The sequence below is a fragment of the Vulpes vulpes genome, chromosome 8, assembly GCF_048418805.1.
Source record: "Vulpes vulpes isolate BD-2025 chromosome 8, VulVul3, whole genome shotgun sequence".
Lineage (NCBI taxonomy): Eukaryota > Metazoa > Chordata > Mammalia > Carnivora > Canidae > Vulpes > Vulpes vulpes.
In genome coordinates this window covers 48,930,212-48,952,241 of record NC_132787.1, presented here as the reverse complement: position 1 = coordinate 48,952,241, position 22,030 = coordinate 48,930,212, and the positions used below count along the sequence as shown (strand labels likewise).

The window sequence follows — 22,030 nt, the reverse complement described above, 5'->3', positions numbered from 1 at the left end:
CGTGTGGGAGGCAGGACGGGGGGCTCCGCCGGCACGGACAGGCATTACTTTTTCCCAGCCAGCCACACAGGTTTCGTTTCAGTGGAAGGGCTGCTGATCCCTGCCCTTGAGCTACATATTTGGGCACCTAATTACATTCCAGTCGGTGTTGCTCTGTAATTGTTACTAGTATATTAGCAAGGGTTGCCCCAGTCATCATACCAGCCTGAGAGCAAGAGGCTCTTCTGTGAGGCAGTAACTGGTTAATACCTACAGCATCAGTACCAGGAAGAGAAGTGAAAGAGCAGCGCGCTTCAGAAGACAGACTATTAAGCAAACTAAAGGGGGTGGGGCTCCTACCAGAAACACAAAACAAGCCTCAGCATCTGTGTGTGCTCCCTCATAACAAAAACACACACACTAGAATGGGGCAAAGATAATAACAGTTATATAAAAATTTTTAAAAAAACAAATATACCAGACTTCCAAATATATCAAAGGTAATGTTGTCCTCCAAAGTAGTGCGCGGTGGGAGGCCACACACTCAACCTAACCTAGGGTGAGGAATGTCCAGAACCCAGGCCATGCTCCAGCTGGGCAACTCTTGTGCCTTCTCCCAGGCCAACAACCAACCAAAGCCAGGAATAACAGATTTTAGCAACAGGAAATGCAAAGTCAGTAGGAACCAAAGCTAATGGGGAAGTTCTTAAAATTTATGTCTTAGAAATTGATTGTGCAAAGTAGAGGAAAACACTAGGAAGACAGTCCATTTTTACCCTTTTTGTCTGCAATTACCTGGTGGGTCTGAGCAGGAGTTATTTCAAAAACCTTCCAACCACCACACCCACACTGAATGTCTAGCTCCATTCTGATACACAAATCTAAGTCCTCATTACTCCTGGTTCCTGAATGCGCCCCCACCCCTCCGCTTCCTGGTGAGGCCCATGTCCTAGACATTACCAAAATAAGCAACAATGCCAACAGCCATAGTACATAACCAACTTGAGTAAAAACGTGATGTGGCTGTGTTTACAGTGGAACTTCTCTAAACCAGTCTCATCTAGAAAACTACAATTCACACATGGGATTTTAATTATTTTCACACATGGCTGTCTAGATGTCTAGGATGATCTTGCTTCCCACGTTTCAGATACAGCTCAGGTCTCACTTCCTCAAAAACTTCCCCAAATCTGTCTGCACTTATAATTACGAGTGTGACTTCAAAGTGGTTGATTTTATTATGGGTCCAAATAACACTGAAGGCAATCTGAGAGTCGACCATGGTCAATGACAATGTGTGTGAATAAACGCACAGTAGTTCCCAAGACAACTACTTTGGAGAATAATAAGAGCTTTGTATTTTCTTCATCACTTCTCGTTATTTTGTAGTCACCTGGGTTCTACAATTTGGTATTTGAATGTTCTGTTTATGTATTCTAAGTAGACTGTAGTCCTTACGGCAACTGTAAGTCGCCCTTCAATTGAATGCTGACAGTGGTGACAGGCTGTGGGAGGTTGCTACAGCTGATTCTAATTATTTGCAGATTGTGTATTTGCAAAGTCACCTAAGTTTATTAATAACCCCCAAATCAGTACTTGCAGTATCTGTGTATTTGTGCACATGTGCAGAACGACAAAACAAATTCGAGTTACCCAATGGACATGTTCCTAGCTGAAATGGAACATGGTAATGTTCTGCCTTCTTGTTTCAGCTTCTATTATAAACATCCTTTTCATTGTCGTGGTCTATCTTAGGGTCACATTTTTGCATTTTGTCCTTTTTTGTTACGCTATTGCTTAAAATAGCCCCCCATGCCTGTGTAGTGCTTAAGTGCTATCTGGTGTCCTAAGCACAAGGCTGTGATGTGCTTTACAGAGGAAATTACGTTAGATAAGCTTCATTCAGGCACAAGTTACTATTCAGTTCAATGTTGACTGTTGAGTTCAATTTAATGGATAAACAATGCATATTAAATAAGGTGACTTGAATAGAAACACATATAAAACACTGCATATATTGATCTATTGACAAAAGTGTTGTGGCCAGAGGTTCCCAAGAACCTAACCCTGTATTCCGAGAATAGCAATGTGTATAGTATTTGCCAACTCAGTGTTTACTGGCAACTCTACACTTACTGTGAATAAGGAGAATCAACAGTATATTCTGTGTATTAGTGCTTCTTTGATATATTGGACTTGAAGAGGTAGGAGATTGGTTTCTGCCCTCAGAGAGCTAAGATCTACCATCTTGTTATACATAATCTGTTCAAGAGAGAATTTTAGCTAGCTCAACTTATCTTATGGGGCCATCCAGTTTTGTTCTACTTACCAGTCCTTTCTTTGATGTCCCAAGCAGCAGGAGGCAGCTTAGTAATTCTATGTATGATTGTAAATTTATAAATTGACATTGAAATATGTCTCTTTTGTGAGTTCGCAGAAAATGTGCCATGGTTTGCCCAGTATCTCTGAACCCAGATGAGTCCAGCATCAACGTTCTAGATTATAAAAGAGAATAGGCACTGGAACTAGGCAAGCAACAGCAGCACAACCGCCCAGGCTCAGATGAAACATTGGTTTTTAGCAGTGTAATTTCAAATCCAAATATACGAGTGAGGCCTCACAGAAAACTGCTTTCCATCTGGCTGAGAAACCTCTGCCCTAAGATCTCACAGGCTGATTGGAGTAGTGCACGATAAAATATACAATTCAAGCAAATATTCCACTGAAGGAGGTTAAGGAAGGCAGATCTCTGCAGGACTTGGTAAAGAGGGCTGACCTCCTCCCAATTATACAAGTAACCAAGGGCTTTAGATGGCCAAGCGATTAAGAGTTTTTACAAAAGTCTATATAGGCTAGGGAAATGGGATAGGCTGGGGACAGGCTGACCGAGTTAATAGTTAAAGGCAAAGGCAAGAAGATTTGATTCTGTTTGCACTACAAGTACAGAGTACAGTACAACAAATGTTCCCCCAAAAGGTGGGGAATTTGAACTGGCCTCAGATGGAATGTGAACCACTGAAACTCCTCTGGTTTTCTCAGGAACCAGGATAAAAGCCTTTCTCTCATGTCTGTAGCTAAGTCAGATTTGGAAGGAAAGCTGCATTTAGAGGTTAAGTCAGTGTAAAATCTCATCCAAGTTCAAGGTACAGGGATTCTTTCATTGCTACTTCCTAGTGATTACAACCGTACTTGGGCCTTGCTTTCTCAATGACAAACACAGAAGATAACTAGAAATGGATAACCAAAACAAAAACTTTGGGGTGCCTGGCTGGCTCAATCAATAGAGCATGCAGCTCTTGAACTCAGGGTTGTGAGTCTGAGCCCCATGTTGGGAGTGGAGATTAGATTACTTAAAAATAAAATCTTAAAAAAACAAACGAACAAACAAACAAACACCACACAAGAAACCCTCTGATTCATCCATAGCCTTTAGGTGAAGAACAGTATTATCCATAGAGACAATGCTCAAACTTAAAAACAAACAAAAAAGCTGTTCTTTCCAAGTCTTCGGATAATCACCAAATCTGTAATAGGTAGGAACCAATTTCAGAAACCCTGAACATCCTCATCAAATAAGACTGCACACAGTTCTATCTTACCTTGAGAACAAAAACTGAAGCGATGAATTGAAAAGGAGAGACTCAGACAATTTAAGAACAAAACAGGTATATTTCTATTGGACTACCTGATACAGAGGATAGTGTGGTATGAATGGATATAGTATGAATGACACATAATACAAATATATTTTATTTGAAATAAACAAAAAGCTTACACAGCTCAACAGGTCACTTGGAAACAAACTTGCTTGACTGTTATTACTGAGCAAAAACAAAGCTGAAGCACAAACACCCTTCTTTTTTGACATTTATTTGGAGATAGGTAGGAAGACACTACTTGGTTTTTTAAAAACTGACCTTCCCTTAAGGCCTGGTCATAGAAGTGTAAACAATGTAAATGAATCCACCATTACCAGTTGTCATATCATATCTATGTCACCTGTGTATTCTGAGATCACACATTTACCTGCCAATACACCTGGGAAGGGTTGCTATATCACAGTTACATTTGAGCTCTTGGCAGGCAGGACTGAGGAAGAGTAATTTGGAACAAGTTTTACATCCTATTTAGAACGAATCACTAGTATTCCCTTAAATAACAGGTTACAATAGAAAGATACTGCCTGGAACATATCCTTTTCACTTTGGTTCATTTTTAGTTTTTTTGTTTGTGATTTACATAGTTGTTTGACTCATCTGCTTATAGTATAATCCTGCCACAAAGTATTAAAGCACAAGATACCTAGTATTCCTTCAACATCTGCATTTTTTAAGTTTTATACTCTACTACACCCCTAGTAGGTCAGCAGTTTTTGAATAATACAAAATAATAATAAACAGGTAAAACTCTTCTAAAAATGCAGATGTCTCTAACTATAATGGTATTAGATGGGAAGGAGACAATGAGGGAAGAGAAAAAAGCAAACATGTTCATGTGCAGGGAATGTGGTTCAAGTCTTTGGATTTAAAAACAACTTCCCCAGAGAAGCTGGCTATAATGGAATTTCCAGAAAACTTCCTTTGCCCTCACAAAAGGACCTGAAAAGCCCAATCTAAACTTTCAAAACTACAATTATGAGATGTTATAAATGATGATCAAAGCAGTCAGAGGGAGAAGGATGAGTGTGTCTTCCATTCAGCTAGTTTGCAGCATAGCCTCTTTAGCTGTTGTTGGTGGATCAGTAAAAACCGCTGAAGTACCAGAAGTGTTTTGAAGGATAGCGGTAGAAAAGTACTGAGCATATTACCTGTCTATATCAGTAACAGGGCTTCATGGCTAGGAAAATTTTCTAAACAGTAAAATGACTCCAGGATAGGTCTGTCTGCCTGTCTCTCTCTCCATCATTGAATGTGGCAGAATTAAAAAAAGAAAAAATTTACAAGTAGATAGAGTGAAAACAAAAAATTACAAGGCAGAGAACACAAAAGAATCAAGACAATGCTATCCGTTCAACAGTATTCAATGAGGCTAGAAAACCTGTTAACTCTGAAAGCCCTAGCAAAATATCACTCTTGTTTATAAATCACTTATTTATCGTATGACCGCATGTTGAATCCTTTCTTTCCATGTACTGAAGAATCCTACATTCAGCTTTTAAGCATTCTGCATTTCTTTGCCAATCTTGTAGCTGAGTATCTTGTTCCAGTCGATTTTGGTGCGGGTAACTGGAAGCTGCCGGCGCAAGGCCTTGAATGTGGTGTCTGACATGGTTTGATAGTTCTCACTAATTGCTGTCTGCAACAGATAATTGAAGATAAGTTGCTTGAACAGAAAAGGATGGTTGTGATTAGGAAAGTAACTCTGTAGTCAAAGGACATGCCTGAGTCTTGTAAGGATAGACAGGATGTAATATTCCTAGTAAGCTCCTCTCCCATTTCTGAAGTGAGTTAAGAAGCCCACTTACAGTATTTCTAAAACTAGAGCTATAATCCCTTCCAATGTTGAAACTTTGTAAGCACAATGCCAAATTACAAGGTCTATAGTCTCCACACTTACTAACACTGAGTAACACGTATATTTATGTTAAAAGGACAAAGAGAAGTCTAACGAAATGTGTTAACAGCAAAATAAGGTACTAAAGATCTAGAAAAATTAGTTCCAGATCTTACCTGATACTCATTTTCTGCATGCTCTATGATTTTAATAAATTCCTTGGCAGTCTGGACTTCATTCTAATGGAGGAAGGGGGGAAATAGGAATTTTTTAAAAAGGATAAGGAGTGAATAAAAAGATATTGAAAAGACTATCTTAAAGAAATCTGAATATTTGTATAACAATTTATAGTTGTCAAGTGCTCCCTTGCATGTTATCTTTTTTGATTCTTAGAAAAACCCTGTGAAGGAGACCTGTTATTAGCATCACCTCCGTTTTGCAGATGAGAAAACAGAATCCTTGTGACTAGACCAAAATTATACAGTTCTTGAAAGATAAAGATGGGGTCTGAATCCCAGTCTTTGCCAGGAGACCCCATGCTCTTTCCACCTACCATGGTATGCCCAAAAAGATATCATCACAATATCTTGAAATGTATATGCCTTGAAAATATCTCTGCTTTCAGATAATATAAACAATGCCCTCACTGCTATTAGCCATATATGTTAAACTTATATACTCTTCTATTTGCTACTTATGTTAAGCCAAACAATCACATTTTGCTTTATGTGACTCAGGTACAATATTAACTGAACATATCCTTTTCACTTTGGTTTATTTCGTTTCATTCTCTCTCTTCCTTTCATCATTAAAGTAGAACACAATTAAAGGTAAAAGGTAAGATTTTCTACCTAAAGCAGCAGTCCCCATATTCTTTCAAATAGTCAAAACCATCTTTTGTTTTTACAATAACACTAAGACAAGTCATTTGCTTTTCCACTCTCCTTCTCAAGTGTGCATAATGCAGGTCTCAGAAGCTACATGTGCGATGGCTTCATCACTCTGACAGCTAATGGAATGTGTGGGCACATATGAGAATCCCGTGGTCTTTTATTTAGTCAGACACTATATAATTTGTAAAAATGTCAACCACTGCCATTCTTTGCATAATTTCTTTTTGGTTTGGAAAATATGGTTGTTGTTCATGAAAATGTTATTTAGGTTAAAAAGTAATGGGTTTGTTACTGTATTTTTATTTTTATTTTTTTTAATTTTTATTTATTTATGATAGTCACACAGAGAGAGAGAGAGAGAGGCAGAGACACAGGCAGAGGGAGAAGCAGGCTCCATGCACCGGGAGCCCGACGTGGGATTCGATCCCAGGTCTCCAGGATCGCGCCCTGGGCCAAAGGCAGGCGCCAAACCGCTGCGCCACCCAGGGATCCCTGTTATTGTATTTTTAAATTAATAAATACATTTAACATTTCTCAGTTTTAACATCTAATAAGGTAAATATTGTAGATATAAATAAACAAAAGCTATCTGGTTATTTTGTTTTTCTTAATTATCTTTTATTTTATTTTTTAAAGATTTTAGAGAGAAAAAGAGCATGTTCCTGGTTGGCAGTGGGGGGGGGGGCACAGAGTGCAGAGCTCAACGTGGGGCTTGATCTCACAACCCTGAGATCACGACCTGAGCCTAAATCAAGAGTTGGATGCTTAACCAACTGAGCCATCCAGGTGTCCTTTTTTTTTTTTTTTAAGATTTTCTTTCCCAAAATATAAACTCTGCAACCAATATGGGGCTTGAACTCATGACCCTGAGATCAAGAGTCACATGCTCTACCAACTGAGACAGCCAAGCACCCCAAACAATACCTATTTGAAGGTGCTCAATAACTTCTACAATATAAAGTACTGCGAATGTAAAAAAAAAAAATTAGGCACAATACTTTTAAATTGGATATTCCTAAAACTGTTCAGTTTCTTTAGTGAAACGAATGCAGCTCTACAGGATTTGTTGGAAAATTTTCCTTCTTTCTGGTATTTACTGATTGAAGATTTTGCTGTCCTTGAGCAAATCCACAATTGAGAAAGAGAGAAAGAAGTTTGGATTCTCTAAAGCTATTATCACTATTTGTCAATATATCATGTTATGTTACTTTATGTTATATATATACACATATATATGTATTTTAAAAGATTGTATTTATTTATTTGACATAGAGAGAGAGACAGAGAAAGCACAAGCAGGGGGAGGGGCAGAGGGAGTAGGAGAAGCAGGCTCCCCACTGAGCAGGGAGTCCAATGCAGGACTCAATCCCAGGCTCCTGGGATCATGACCTGAGCTGAAGGCAGATGCTTAACTGACTGAGCCACCCAGGTGCCCCACATTATGTTATATTACATAATTATTTATTATATTTAATCAAACACCATGAACTAATTATAGCCAGTTGATTGCATACTTTTATCAACTGCCAAAATCAAAGCACTGAAAACAAACTGAATTTCTAGAGACAGAATCAATACTCAGGATCAAAATCAAATTTTTCAAAGAAAAACAAGGCACAAATGAGATATTAAATATTCCACACTCACCGAAACAGTTACTGAGTCCTGTACATCTTTATGACTAACCAACTGAACATTGCCATCTTCATAATAGTGAACCTGTGTGAGACAGTGGTTGAGCAAGTTTATGCGTAGCTCATATGGAAACCCATCGCTAAGGTACAAATCCATGCCTTAGGCCATCCTCAATCTTTACTAACTCTGAACAAAATATTAATATGAACAATTGTAACTTAAAATGGTGGTTAAGTTCACAGAACACTTTAAATTTTAAGAATGCTCGCTTTTCTTTTTTCTTTTTCTTTTTTTAAATTTATTTATTTATGATAGTCACAGAGAGAGAGAGAGAGAGAGGCAGAGACACAGGCAGAGGGAGAAGCAGGCTCCATGCACCGGAAGCCCGACGTGGGATTCGATCCCGGGTCTCCAGGATCGCGCCCTAGGCCAAAGCCAGGTGCCAAACCGCTGCACCACCCAGGGATCCCAGAATTCTCGCTTTTCTTAGCAGGGGAAGCTGATTAATAAGTTAGTTCAACAAAATATTTATTATTTGCTCCAGGCATTGTGCTAGGTATTATGAATACAAAGACCTTAAATAAGATTCCACTCTTAATAGCATTAAAATAATTACCATAAAATCTAAACATTAGTTTTTCTCTGTGAAAACCAAGGGATTTTAATTGATCCTAATCCCTTACCCATCTCTCCATATATACAATCATCAATATTGGTAAGTAGATCTGACCAAGGGCAGGAAAAACTTAACTGAGGGTTAAAGACAAATTGAAAAAACAAATATGCCACTGGCAAATTAAACTACAAAAAAGCATGACAAGTTCTGAGGATGTATGATAAAATGGGGTGCTACAATTATGAGACCAATTAGCAAGAAGGAGTCATACACAAGAGACAGACTAATCAATGACATATCAGGAAGTTTTGGCAACTTACAAGATAGGTTCAGTCAAAAAAAAAAAAAAAAGATAGGTTCAGTCACTTTAACATGGCTACAAACTGGTTATACAAAATAGGATGAGAGTACTATTTTGTTAAGTTCATTTGAACAGGGTCTTGCAAATAGGAGTTACCACCTAAATGGACAAGTAGAGAAGAACATCTAGCAAGGGGATAAAAAAAAAATACAAAAGAATGGTTTAGTTTAAAAGAGAGAAGAATAAAGAACTCACTGCGGAAAGGAGTGTGGAAGGGACTGTGGCAGGAGATAGTGCTATGATGCAAGCTAGATACAGTCTGTGAAAAGCAAACTGCTTTATGAACCATGTTAAGAATCCAGACTTTATCCTATCAAAGGTGATGGGGACTCAGGGAAAGGGAATGTTTTAGAAAGATTATACTTGTGTTAAGAAAATCAAGTGGAGGGAGCTGAAACTGGGGGCATAATGCTGGAATGGTAGTCTAGGTACTGCCTGTTTCCTTCATCTAGACCAGGCTACCAGGAGATGACACACAAAAAGAATGTTTGTAGAGATAAAGCAGAAAAAAAGAAGAAAGGAACTATACACTATAGTACTACAGCTATTATTTATTGAGTCCTTACTACATGTTAAACACTGTGCAAAACCATATAGTTATTACTTATCTCATTCGATCTTTACAAAAACTCTGAAACAGGGACCATTGTTATTCCTATTTCACAGATAAGAAAACTGAGGCTTGAGGCAGTTTAATATCTTATCCACATTCACATATCAAGTAGGAAGAAGAGCCAGAATATGAATTAGGTCAAATTCCAGAACTAAAACTATATCCAACATGCATAATACCTCTCACTGTTAAGCTCTGTAAAAAAATTAGAAATTCCCTGATCCAGGTATAAGTAATGTGTCTCATTAGGGACCTAACTCTTGTAAGATATCATTAGAAGGGGATTAACACAGCCATGCCTTCATCTAAGCAGAAACCATGATCCTATTAGCAACAAAAGGACTTCCCTGAGCAATAGAAGCCACCACAGAGCCTTGTTTAAGGGGACAAAAATAGCTGGCTCTGTCCAGATGGGCAAGACAAACTAGACTTTCCATGCCCTCTCCAAATCCTTAAATTTCATCTTTTGGCTTTCTAAAGGAGTTCAAAGAGAAAAAGACAATTTAATAATACACTGGAAAAGCAGAGAGTGGATAAATGCCTGTAATACCAACATGTAAGAATTAGAACAGCAAAGATTTGGACAAAAAAGATTGGGCTAAGTAATGATGACAATATAAAGGTTCAAATTCCAATAGACAAGTGAGATAGAAAAACTGAATGGACTCCATTCTAGAAAGGCTCTATTTCTCTGCTAAGTTCTCATACTTTGCATTTGAGTAAACCAAAGAAGCTATGTTCCCACTCCAAGGGGAGACAAGAAAGTTAATCATTTTCTAAGTTTCATCCTAGGCCCCCAAATACTTGATAACATCTAAGAAGAACCAGATCCCAAGCATGTTCCAGGACATTAACTTTGAACAAACCTTGGTTGACAATGGAAATAACATACCCTATCTTCGATGATTTATGGAATACACCCATTATTCATGTGGCACTCACCTTTGATTGGATCCTTCCCTGAATTCCTGAAGGAACATGTCCCTGGATCCCTTTCCAGGATAAATCTCTAACCCCAAGTGATAGGGAGACTCACTTTTCCTTTTCTGAGTCTCCCAGACACTCTATTATACTCTTCACTTATGCTATTCAATAAATTCTGCTCTCACTTCCTCTGGGCTTGAGTTTCATTTCTATCCTATGTGAAGCCAAGGACCCTCCTGGCTGGTCCTGTGGGGCCCCTGCTGGGTCCTCAGATCTGGCCTGCCTGTGTTACAAGGACAGGATGTTCAAACAGGGTGGGTGACGCTCAAACACTAGTTTTGTTTGATCATTTTTAAACTAAGAAACTGAAAAGTCCAGAGGTCAAAAAGAATACTAGGAACAGGAGTAAGGGATATTTTAAAAATGTAGCTCTGTCCAGAGAAGAAACGGAGTTATATGTTTGAGACAGGTATCTCAGAACCCATCTGAAAGGACTTATGCAGGGCACATCTTCTTCTTCTTTTTTAAGATTTCATTCATTCATTCATTCATTCATTCATTCATTTGAAAGAGTGAGTGTATGCACCAAAGAGAGACCCTAGGCAGTGGGGAGGGGAGGAAGAGAAGAGATAGACAGGAGAAGCAGGCTCCCTGTTGAGCAGGAAGGGGAGCCGGACTTGTGGCTGGATCCCAGGACCTTGGGATCTTGACCTGAGCTAAAGGAAGATGCTTAACCATTGTGCCACCGAGGTGCCCCAGGGCATATCTTTTTTGTCTAACAATAAAGACTCTGCAACTAGTTTGAACTTTTATCATGTTTCTTAAGAACTGTAACATGAATAGGAATACACTATAAGGCCACTAAGTCTTGCTGCTTATAAACTCAATAGAAAATTCTAAAAATATCTATTTCATTATCTAATACACCAATGATAAATTAAGCTTAAACTCTCTTTTTAAATTTTTTATAAAGATTTTTTTTAAGTAAAAAAACACCCAGCATGGCAATTGAACTTACAACCCTGAGATCAAGAGCCAGCCAGGCATCCCAAACTCTATTGTAGAACAAAACTTTCTTTTTTGTGCAGTGGAGGGAACAAACCATTTTACTGAGGTGCTTATGGGAAGAATCAAAGGGCTGGGAGGACAATGACATCAGATATCCTCAAGGAGATCCTTGGATAAGATCTCTCCAGCTTCAAAGTTGCCAAAAGCAAAGAAATCTTTCTAGGTCTCATCTGCTAATAAAAATTTCAACATGACTATCAACATAAATCCTCAGAAACTGTTGACTTCCCGGAACTACCCTTTTGCCTATAGAATAATCAAAGGGCTAAATATTTTATTGACTGTGCTACGTAATTCTCACTCTGATTTTTAAGAGACATGTAAATGAAGCAAGACTTTCCCCAAGGTGTGATCAGCCAATCTGGTTAAAAGGTGTAAATGAGGTCTGGGTACTGTCCCTCGTTTTAAGTCTTATCAGAAATTATTACTCTTTATGATATGTATTCTTAATTTATAGGTTTGCATTAGCAAAGGTGAAACACAAGCAACTATTTCCTTCTAGAAGAAAAATAAAATTACTTACACAAGTATGCAGTAAGCTGCCAGGTTAATGCTTATGTCATAGTTATGGGAGATCTAAAGATTAGGCTACTCATATATACAGTTAAACAGAAACAGAATAATATATGTTGTCTTAAGTTGGGCTACCCCAGAAGCAGACCCCAAGACAAAGATTTGAGAGGGAGTAGTTTATTTGGGAGGTAATCTCAGGAAGGACTAATAAGGACTGAGGTGTACTGAGACACAAAAGGGAAGGAAGTGTTATAGATGAATTAATGAACGGGTTCTAACTGTGGGCCCTGGACTCTGGAAGACAAGTATAATATGCGTCAGAGTTGTCCCACCGGACTGGTGAGGAAGCTGGCAAATTTATTTATCTACCAACTCTTGTATGGCACTATGGGCTGCTCCAGAGCTGTGAACTTAACATTTCTAGCTTGCCTCATGTTGTTGAACATGCTCCTGTGGCTAGGGAAAGTTACTTGTAACAGAAAGCTATCCTGAAAACAGTGGATACAGACGATATCTACTATATATGCTCTGATTAAATTATAACAGTGAAAAAGGAGGCTCTTCCTAATTGTTATAAAAGACAACACGATATAATAGTGGTACGATTAGGTACTGATCTTCTCAGTTATCAGTAACTTTTAATCCAATCTGAGAGTTAGTTGGGCTTAAGAATTAAATCAACCTCAATTTGAAAGTTAAATCTCTGCTAGGTTATCAGAAGACTTCAGCCCAGACAGGCATCGAATGAAGTAACAAGCTCCTTATTCACTTGCTTATCTGCTCTGAAACCAGCATTAGAAATCTACTCTGCTTGGTTATTTATATTCTATACATGATGACACTTGGCAATTCTCTCTAGTTCCTCCGTGTTATTTGATTTTAAAAAATAAAATTATTACTTTTCTTACTTCTTTTATTCTATAAAAGAATTTTATTACTATAAAGAGAGTCCCATTCATGTAGCTTTTTGCAGAGCTAAAAGTTTTATATATATGTCTATGTTCACACTTAACTGAGGTAATACACACCACAGACCCTAAGTAAGTTACAGCAGCTGCTACTTAGTCACTTCTTAATTGCTTTCTTCTTTCCTAGAACTCCTGTTTTTTTAAATTATTACTACTATTATTTTTTTAAGTAGGCCTCATGCACAATGAGGAGCCCAATAGGGGGCTTGAACTTACCAACCCTGAGATCAAGACCTGAGTTGAGATCAAGAGTTGGATTCAAGTGAATGAACCACCCAGGTGCCCCTAAAACTGCTATCTGATAATTCCTGGAAAAATCTTGTTATTTTTGGAAGAGAAAAAATAATAAGCAAGTAGTATACACCTCATGATTCTTCTTTATCAATCCAGAATAGCTGTTTAACTACTTCCCCACAAAGGAGGCTGACTCCTATTTCTGTATACTACCATCCAACTTACTTTGCATCTACATAGAGCGCCTTACTTCTAATACCAGAACAAATACCAACTTCCATGTTAGCTTTCAAGATATGACATTTTAACATGGCCTATTAACATATGGGGTCTCACCTGAATCTTAAGTACTCCAACCACCTGGGCTGTAGGTGGTGTGATGGTGAACTTCCACTCTGATCTCCAACGACCATTCCTATTAAAACACACACAAGACTGCAGAGTTAGCAGTAAGTCCGTGAAAGAGATGACTTGCCACTGAGGCAGAGAATTTGGGAAAGAGGAATAAAAAAGTCATTTCTAGTTTGACAAATCCAAAGCTCTGTCTACTCAACTATAAGTCTGTATCCAAGTACCTAAACATAAGCCTTTTCTAAGTTATACTGACTTTCATTTTTCAATCTTGGAATAGAAAACCATATCTATAGTGTTCGTGGAAGGCTCTTCCACACACAGATGGATGGGCTGCTAAGTTTTCCAATTAACTCAAGTATTAACCAAACCCAAGTAAAACTCAGATTTTCAACTCTGCATTTTATTAATCAATCACTTATTCTCAATAAAAATAAGAGCACTTTTTTAAAAAGACAGATTATAATGTCTTGGAATTGAAAGGAATCTAAATGTTCACATCAAAATCCTTCGTTTTACAGATGGGGATCTGAAGTCTCTCAGTCAAATAACTTATTGCAAACTAGATTAAAAACCAAGTTTCAATTGCTGGTTTGGTTTCTTTCCAATATAAATTAGATACAAATAGAAAAGAACATCTACTTTCTTACCAGAAGTTTTTAGGCTGAAACTGGTGGCTTTCAATACATGCAATAATGGTCTGTTGCCCATCTATAGCTTTAGCATAAACCTATCGTTAAAAAAAAAAAAAAGTTAGATTCTGAAAACATATTTAATCTAAGTGACAAACACTGTACAAAAGTGGTATGCTAAATCCTTAGGAGAGACAAATAATCAGGCAGGATGAGATTACAACTCACAAGACTTCATGGGATGTGAACACAGAGCGGAACGTGTTTAGCTCCACAAGAGACAGTGGTATAATGAATGCAGAAGGAAATACTACTCCTGATTTGGGGTACTAGGGAGGTTCCTGGTGGGTTGGGCCTTACAAGACAGGAAGATACTCATAAGCAGAGACTGAGAAAAAAGATGAGTAAACTGTTCCAACAGGAAACTGGGGCTTGTTCAGTAATATGGCAATTAGTTCTTTTAGGTTAGAGAGTGCATATGAGCTAGACTACTGGGTGATAATCTCAGATAGTAGATTTAAGTCCTATAGTCATAGATGTAAGGTATTAAGTCTGGACATTATTCTATAGGCAATGGACAGCCACAAAAATAATACTAGAACTACTGTTTGGGAGAATAATTAATATTGGTATACAAGATAAAATGGAGGAACAGCTAAAGTTGGTTAGGAGACCACAACATTAATCTAGGCAGTAAGTCAGGGTAGTTTCAGTGGGTATCAGGATGCAGAAGCATAATCAAGTCTAGCTGTATACTGCAAGTGAAGGGCAAAAAATGGGGAAAAAAGTCAAAATTACTTGCATGCTGAGATGACCAGAGAAAGATGGTAGTCTCATTTACAATTTGGGAAATTCAAATGGAGATGCCCAGCTAGTAGTTAGAAATCCCAACTGTTCCTTAATGTGGAAGAGGTGAACAGAAATGCAATACCAAGGAAAAGCAAAAAAATAAATAGTGCTTTATAGTCCACAAAATGTCATGTTTACTTTCCCTATACTGAATAAACTATGAGTTGCCAAGAGAGTCACATATATGGAGCAATGGGGAATGCCTACATTTTCAAAGGTTGGGGAGAAAAGTAGAGACAGACTTAGAATGAGTAGGGGTGATGACAGAGCAGTCTAAGCAAAAGAGAATTTCTGGAAGTAGCTTGTTGGTCTCAGTGTGAAATACCATACAGGAATCAACGACGAAGAAAAGGATACTGAGTCAGGAAATTCAGGAACTATTAGTAACCTCAGAGAGAAGTTTCTGTAAAGACTACAGCCAAAATTCACAGGGTTAAGAAGTAGATAGGTAATGAGGAAATGGCACTGGTAGGAGCAGAATGCTCCCAGGTGTGGTTATGTAGCAGAGAAACAGAGAAGGAGGAAAGAAGTGAAGAGGAAAGGAGCAGCAATGGAGAAAGAGAAGTAACTTACAGAAATTATTATGATGAGGAAAAGTTTGTTCTCCTTAAGGACAGAAGAAATAAAAATATTTCTAGGGAAAGAGAAATGTATCAGATAAGATAATATAAAATCAAGAATAAGGATCCTTCTTCCTAAGATTCAAGTACAATGAAAGAGGGAAGATTCCGGAGTGTGGAAAGAGGAGAAAAAGATTTCACAACAGTCTTACTACAATGTGGGGGATCAGACAGATGCTTGATGACAACGGGAATAGTTTAGAACACGCTAAATAGAAAATACCATAGGAATACCATCAGAAATAGGAATACCATCAGAAATACTGAAATGAAATTAAGAATTACTAAGCAGGACAGCTTGGAGGATATAAAACACTTGGGTATAGTGAATACTGTTAGAACAATTCCACTGGCTTTTTGTAGCTCATCTGTTAGCTAAGACAAGTGAGAAAAGATGAGAAAAGGACATGGTAGGATTACTTGGTATAGAAGTTCTCCAAAACAAGAATGCATAGTACCAAATTTTAAATAGGTAAGAAATGTTAAGTGGAAAGTATATTTAGGAATGCAAAGTCAATTTCTAAAAAAGAGTATGAGTCACGTCTTCCTTTACAATACTGGTTGCAAAACGGAACTGTACTTATCCACCAATAATGGGTTTTCTCCATTATTTAAAAAGCATATGTAATAGTAACAATATCCAACATTTAGGCAGATCTTTCTTTGTGCCAGGCATTTTCTAAGCATTTTATATGCATTATTAGCTCATTCAATCCTTACAACAATCCTATGAGGTAAAAACTATTATTTCCATTTTATAGGTGAAAAGGCACAGAGATGTTAACTAATTTGCCCAAGGTCACATAGCTAATTAAGTGGCAAGACTAGGATTTAAACTAGTTAATATGGCTTTAAAGTAGGGTCTCTTAATAGATATTCTATTATTGCCATTTAACTCATCATCACATATTGAAAATATTCTAATAAACATTTATCTTAATCATATCCACAATTTTATGAAGGAAAAATCATGATAGTCAAATTATCATTTTTTTAAACATCAAGGAGTAGTAAAAAAAAAAAAAAAAAGTCAAATTACCTGATTAAAAAAAAATTCCAAATAGTCTGGACTCCCCAATGAAAGCATCTAAACTGTGTAAGAAGTAGCTTTCTATAAAAATGCCTATACCAAAAAGTCATAAATGTGGCAAAAGCTGTCTTGACAATCTTAATTTACCTTTTCTCCATGTCTAAAGATATTTAAAAACTTGTTTTAATGGGTATAAAGCAATTTCTGATTAGTAAATAAGACGAGTGAAATAGAATACAATGAAATTTAAAATTTTTATGCACTGGGATTTTTAAAAAGAATTTTCCATATAAAACTCTTCATTTATAGAAACCCTTTAAAAATTACTTAGGGAATAAAATACAGAGGAGACTCTAAAAAGAAAGAAGCGATGTTTGGCTCGCCAAAGCCCCCAAATGATAAGGTAAATTTAAGAAATAAAACATTCTTTAATAATGAAGCAGGCAGATACTTAACAGTACAGAAGCCGTTGGAATAATGATCTTTCACATAGGCCCTCAAAGCACTGTCACAGGATTCTCTCCAAGACTTCAGACCTCCGTCTACGTCCTCTGGCTGGGGGTCACTTGCTTCTTTCCGTAAATGGTCAAACTTAAAGGAAATTTTGTTTCTTGGATCTAAAAATCTGCTATTACCCAGGTCACCGTGTTCTGTAATTAAGACCTTCCAAAGAATAATTACAAATATGAGTAACTCTAAAAAGATAGCTCTTGTCAAATTTTACAAAAGAAAAATTCTGAACAAGACAGTTAACTTTCATTTACTCAGGTTTCTTTTCCATACTGATTTTTCAATCAAGTCACATTTCTTTTAAATTTCATTTTTTAAGTCAACTCTACCTCCAACGTGGGGCATGAACTCATGACCCTAAGATCATAAGTAGCATACTCTTATTGACTGAGACAGCCAGGTGCCCCTCAAGTCACATTTTTATTCTTTTTCTCTTTTTTAAGATTTATTTATTTGAGGCAGAGTGAGAGAGAGAGGGAGAAAGAAACTCAAGCAGACTCCACACAGAGCCTGGCTTGGGGCTCAATCTCACAACCCTGAGAGATCTTGACCTAAACTGAAACCAAGAGTTGGACACTCAATTGACTGCACCACTCAGGTGTTCCTCATATTTTTATTCATTTAAAAAATAAAAAAGATTTTATTTATTTGAGAGAGAGAAAGAGAGAGAGAGAGAGAGAGAGAGAGAGAGAATGAGTGGTGGAGATGGGCAGAGGGACAGGGAGACGCAGACTCCCTGCTGAACTCACTCCAGTGTGGGGCTCTCTAATCCAGGGCACTGAGATAATGACCTGAGCCAAAGGCATATACAATTAACCAAATGAGCCACCCAGGTGCCCCTTTACACTTTTATTGCCTCTCCTTCTGCCAATGTCTGTGCCTCTCTGTGTCTCTCATGAATAAATAAAATCTTTAAAAATAAATAAATAAATAAGACTTAATATATCTAGAAGAACTTTCCCAGTGAGTACTTGGAAAACTACTTTGTTTTTGTTACAGTTGTATATTACTCCACTGTATGGATATACAAAAATTTATTCAACAAGTCCTCTATTAATAGACAGTTGGGTTGCTGCCAATATCTTGCTATTATGAACAATACTGCAACAAATATCCTTGTACGTTCATTATGTAGAAATTATGTACGTGTGCCAAGTTCCATGTGAGATAAATTCTCTGACAATTGGGTTAAAGGGAAAATGTATTCATAATATTGACTGAGATTGTCAAACTTTCCAAATCACAGGGTGTTGTACCAAATAACAAGCACATCATCAGCATAAATTTTAACTGGCATTTCTTTTCATCTTATAAAAAGAGTCATTTTCTTTTTTTTTTTAGAAATTTTATTTATTATTTATTTGAGAGCGAGCATATGAGCACATACAAGCAGGGGGAACAGCAGGCAGAGGGAGAGGGAGAAGCAAACTCCTGGTTGAGCAGAGAGCCCAATGTGGGGCTTGATCCCAGGACCCGTGATCATGACCTGAGCTGAAGGGCAGATGCTTAACAGACTGGGCCATCCAGACACCCCCAAAAGTCATTTTTTGTATTTCTCCTTCTGTGAACAGTCTGTTCGTATCTTTTGTCCACTTTTCTACTGGTTCTTTAGTTTTCTTCTAGTTGAACTTTTTATTAAGTAGGCAGATAAAACTTTGCACGTGTTGAGTTTCACATATTTTTTCCCTATTTTCCCATTTATCTTTTGACACATTTACCATTTTTAAAAACTATTAGTATTACTTAAATATTTTATTTATTTATTCATGAGACACACAGAGCAAGAGGCAGAAACACAGGCAGAGGAAGAAGGAAGCTCCTCACAGGGAGCCTGATGTGGGATTTGATCCCCAAAGCGGGAATCATGCCCTAAACTGAAGGCAAATGCTCAACTGCTGAGCTATCCAGGTGTCCCTAATACATTTACCATTTTTAATAATTACATATAATTTTACAAAATTTACATATTATAATATACTTAATCATTTCTGAATCAAAGGAGGTTTAAGCTACTTACAGTTTCTGATAGAAAGCCACTATAAATTCAACCATAAATAAGTCTTCTGGTTAAAAAAAATTCTTTGGAAAGAATTCCTAGTTTTGACATTACTGTTCTTATCACCATACTAAAATTTAAAAAATTTGTTTATAATGACAGTAGGACCAATGAATATAACTATTTCCTTAGTCTTACCCTCATTAAGCTTTCTCATCACAATTCTGCAACTTTCATAACTAAAAGGTAAATATGTTCACATTAAAATTTTAATCTGTACTTCCTTAATTACTCCTCCTTGGTGATCTAACACTTCTCGAAATTTGTATTTCCCCCTTGAGTGCAAGTGGTTCATGTCTGTTGCTTGTTTATTCACTGAACTCTTGGCATCATCCTTAAGCATCTGAATAACCTCTTAATCTATTATGCTTGAGGAACATAATTTATTCCTTTTGAAATCTTACTTTTAAACCTTTTTATTATGCAAAGGTCACTTTCTTTCATAAACTTTTATTTTTAAAGTTTTTTTATTTATTTCTCTAAACCCAACGTGGGGCTCAAACTCACAACCCTGAGATCAAGAGTTGCATGCTCCAACTGAGCCAAGTCAGGCACCTGCCTCCTTTTATAAACTTTTCATCATTACTTATGATTCTCTCTCCATTTCCTATTAAATTTTACTTTTTTTAAATTTAACTTTTAAATTCCACCTGGTTAATCTAAGTGTACAGTTGGCAGTGGAAATCAAAGTTACATTAATCACATAAATTTTATCTATTATTTTCTTTCCTTTCTTTTTATGATATGTAGGGCTTGCTTTCTGATCAATGCCTTGTGTCTTCCTTCATTTGTTGTTGTTGTTGTTTTTAAAGATTTTATTTATTTATTAATGAGAGACAGACAGACAGAGACAGAGACACAGGCAGAGGGAGAAGCAGGCTCCGTGCAGGGAGCCAGACGTGGGACTCGATCCCAGGTCTCCAGGGTCACACCCTGGACTGAAGGTGGCGCTAAACCTCTGAGCCACTTGGGCTGCCCTCATTTGTTGTTCTTGATCAGAATAATCCTGCATGGTCTATTTTTAATAGGAATTGTATGAAATCTATTTGAAAAACAGTTTCCACATCATTTATGTTTATTATTCAGATAAGCTTTCCATATTATTTATATTTCTTACTCAGAAACATTGCATTTGGGGCACCGGGGTGGCTCAACTGGTTTAAGCTCAGGTCATGATCTCAGAGTCCTGGGATTGAGCCCTGCATCGGGCTCCCTGCTCAGCAAGGAATCTGCTTCTCTCTCTTTTGCCCCCTCGCCACCCCCCGCCCCCCACTGGTGCTCTCTCACTCTCAAATAAATGAAATCTTAAAGTGAGATTAGGTAAAATTAACAAGGCAGAAACAACAAATGTTGGAGAGGATGTGGAGAAAGGGGAACCCTCTTGCACTGTTGGTGGGAATGTGAACTGGTACGGCCACTCTGGAAAACTGTGTGGAGGTTCCTCAATAGTTAAAAATAGACCTGCCCTACGACCCAGCAATTGCACTGCTGGGGATTTACCCCAAAGATACAGATGCAGTGAAACACCAGGACACCTGCACCCCGATGTTTATATTTATAGCAGCAGTGTCCATAATAGCCAAACTGTGGAAGGACGCTCGGTGTCCATCGAAAGATGAATGGATAAAGAAGATGTGGTTTATGTATACAATGGAATATTACTCAGCCATTAGAAACGACAAATACCCACCATTTGCTTCGACGTGGATGGAACTGGAGGGTATTATGCTGAGTGAAATAAGTCAATCGGAGAAGGACAAACATTATATGGTCTCATTCATTTGGGGAATATAAAAAATAGGGAAAGGGAATAAAGGGGAAAGGAGAAAATATGAGTGGGAAATATCAGAAAGGGAGACAGAACATGAGAGACTCCTAACTCCGGGAAACGAACAAGGGGTGGTGGAGGGGGAGGTGGGCGGGGGAGTGGGGGTGGCTGGGTGACAGGCACTGAGGGGGGCATTTGATGGGATGAGCACTGGGTGTTATTCCATATGTTGGCAAATTGAACACCAATAAAAAATAAATTAAAAAAATAAATTAAAAAAATAAATTAAAAAAAATCTTAAAAAAAAGAAACACACCATTTAAATCTATTTAATTTTCCATTTATTTTCTTGATTAAAGTGTGTGAACTATATTGCAGACTTTTGCTAGTCTCCAATCCAATATCCATTCTCTCCTTTCCCTTACTAACAGAACCACAAAAGTTTTCTGTTTAAAAACATGTGTACAACTAAAAAAAAAAATGACATGAGTTTTGGCAATAACTTTATCAGTGGAAGCTGCTTCTGGAAAGGCCAATAGCAAGTTCTATTTTTGATCCAAGAACATAGATTCTTCTTCATTTGCAACTTCTTTCTTTGTTCCTGGAACATGGATTCAGTGCTCTGAAACATGGCAGCTCTCTTAAAGAGCATGATAATGAAAACCACACCTAAGGAAGCAACAAGGGTCTCTGATGACATCATGGAGCTACCATAACAGTTCTAATATTAATCTCTGGATTTCTTACATGACAAAATCTCTACTTAACTAACCTACTGTAGTTGACTTGCCATCTTTTTTGTTTATTTTTTTCCTTTGTGGGTGTGTATGTTTTATGGCACCTACTTTATTTTTTTTAAGATTTTATCTTTAAGTAATCTCTATAAACCAATATGGTGCTCAAACTTATAACCCTGA

The 22,030-nt window shown here is 37.4% G+C and overlaps 1 protein-coding gene across 1 annotated transcript in view; it reads right to left on the bottom strand.

Annotated features, from left to right (window-relative positions):
- Window positions 1-3,628: 3,628 nt before the first annotated feature.
- CAPZA1 (capping actin protein of muscle Z-line subunit alpha 1) overlaps window positions 3,629-22,030 on the bottom strand; it is a 51,917-nt gene continuing 33,515 nt past the window's right edge. The window contains exons 5-10 of the mRNA XM_025983326.2: window positions 17,236-17,442; window positions 14,299-14,378; window positions 13,634-13,712; window positions 8,013-8,084; window positions 5,649-5,711; window positions 3,629-5,274 (exon numbers count right to left, since the gene is read on the bottom strand). Coding sequence (XP_025839111.1) covers window positions 5,134-5,274; window positions 5,649-5,711; window positions 8,013-8,084; window positions 13,634-13,712; window positions 14,299-14,378; window positions 17,236-17,442 — 642 coding nt within the window. The 3' untranslated portion in view covers window positions 3,629-5,133. The remainder of the gene's footprint in view (window positions 5,275-5,648; window positions 5,712-8,012; window positions 8,085-13,633; window positions 13,713-14,298; window positions 14,379-17,235; window positions 17,443-22,030) is intronic.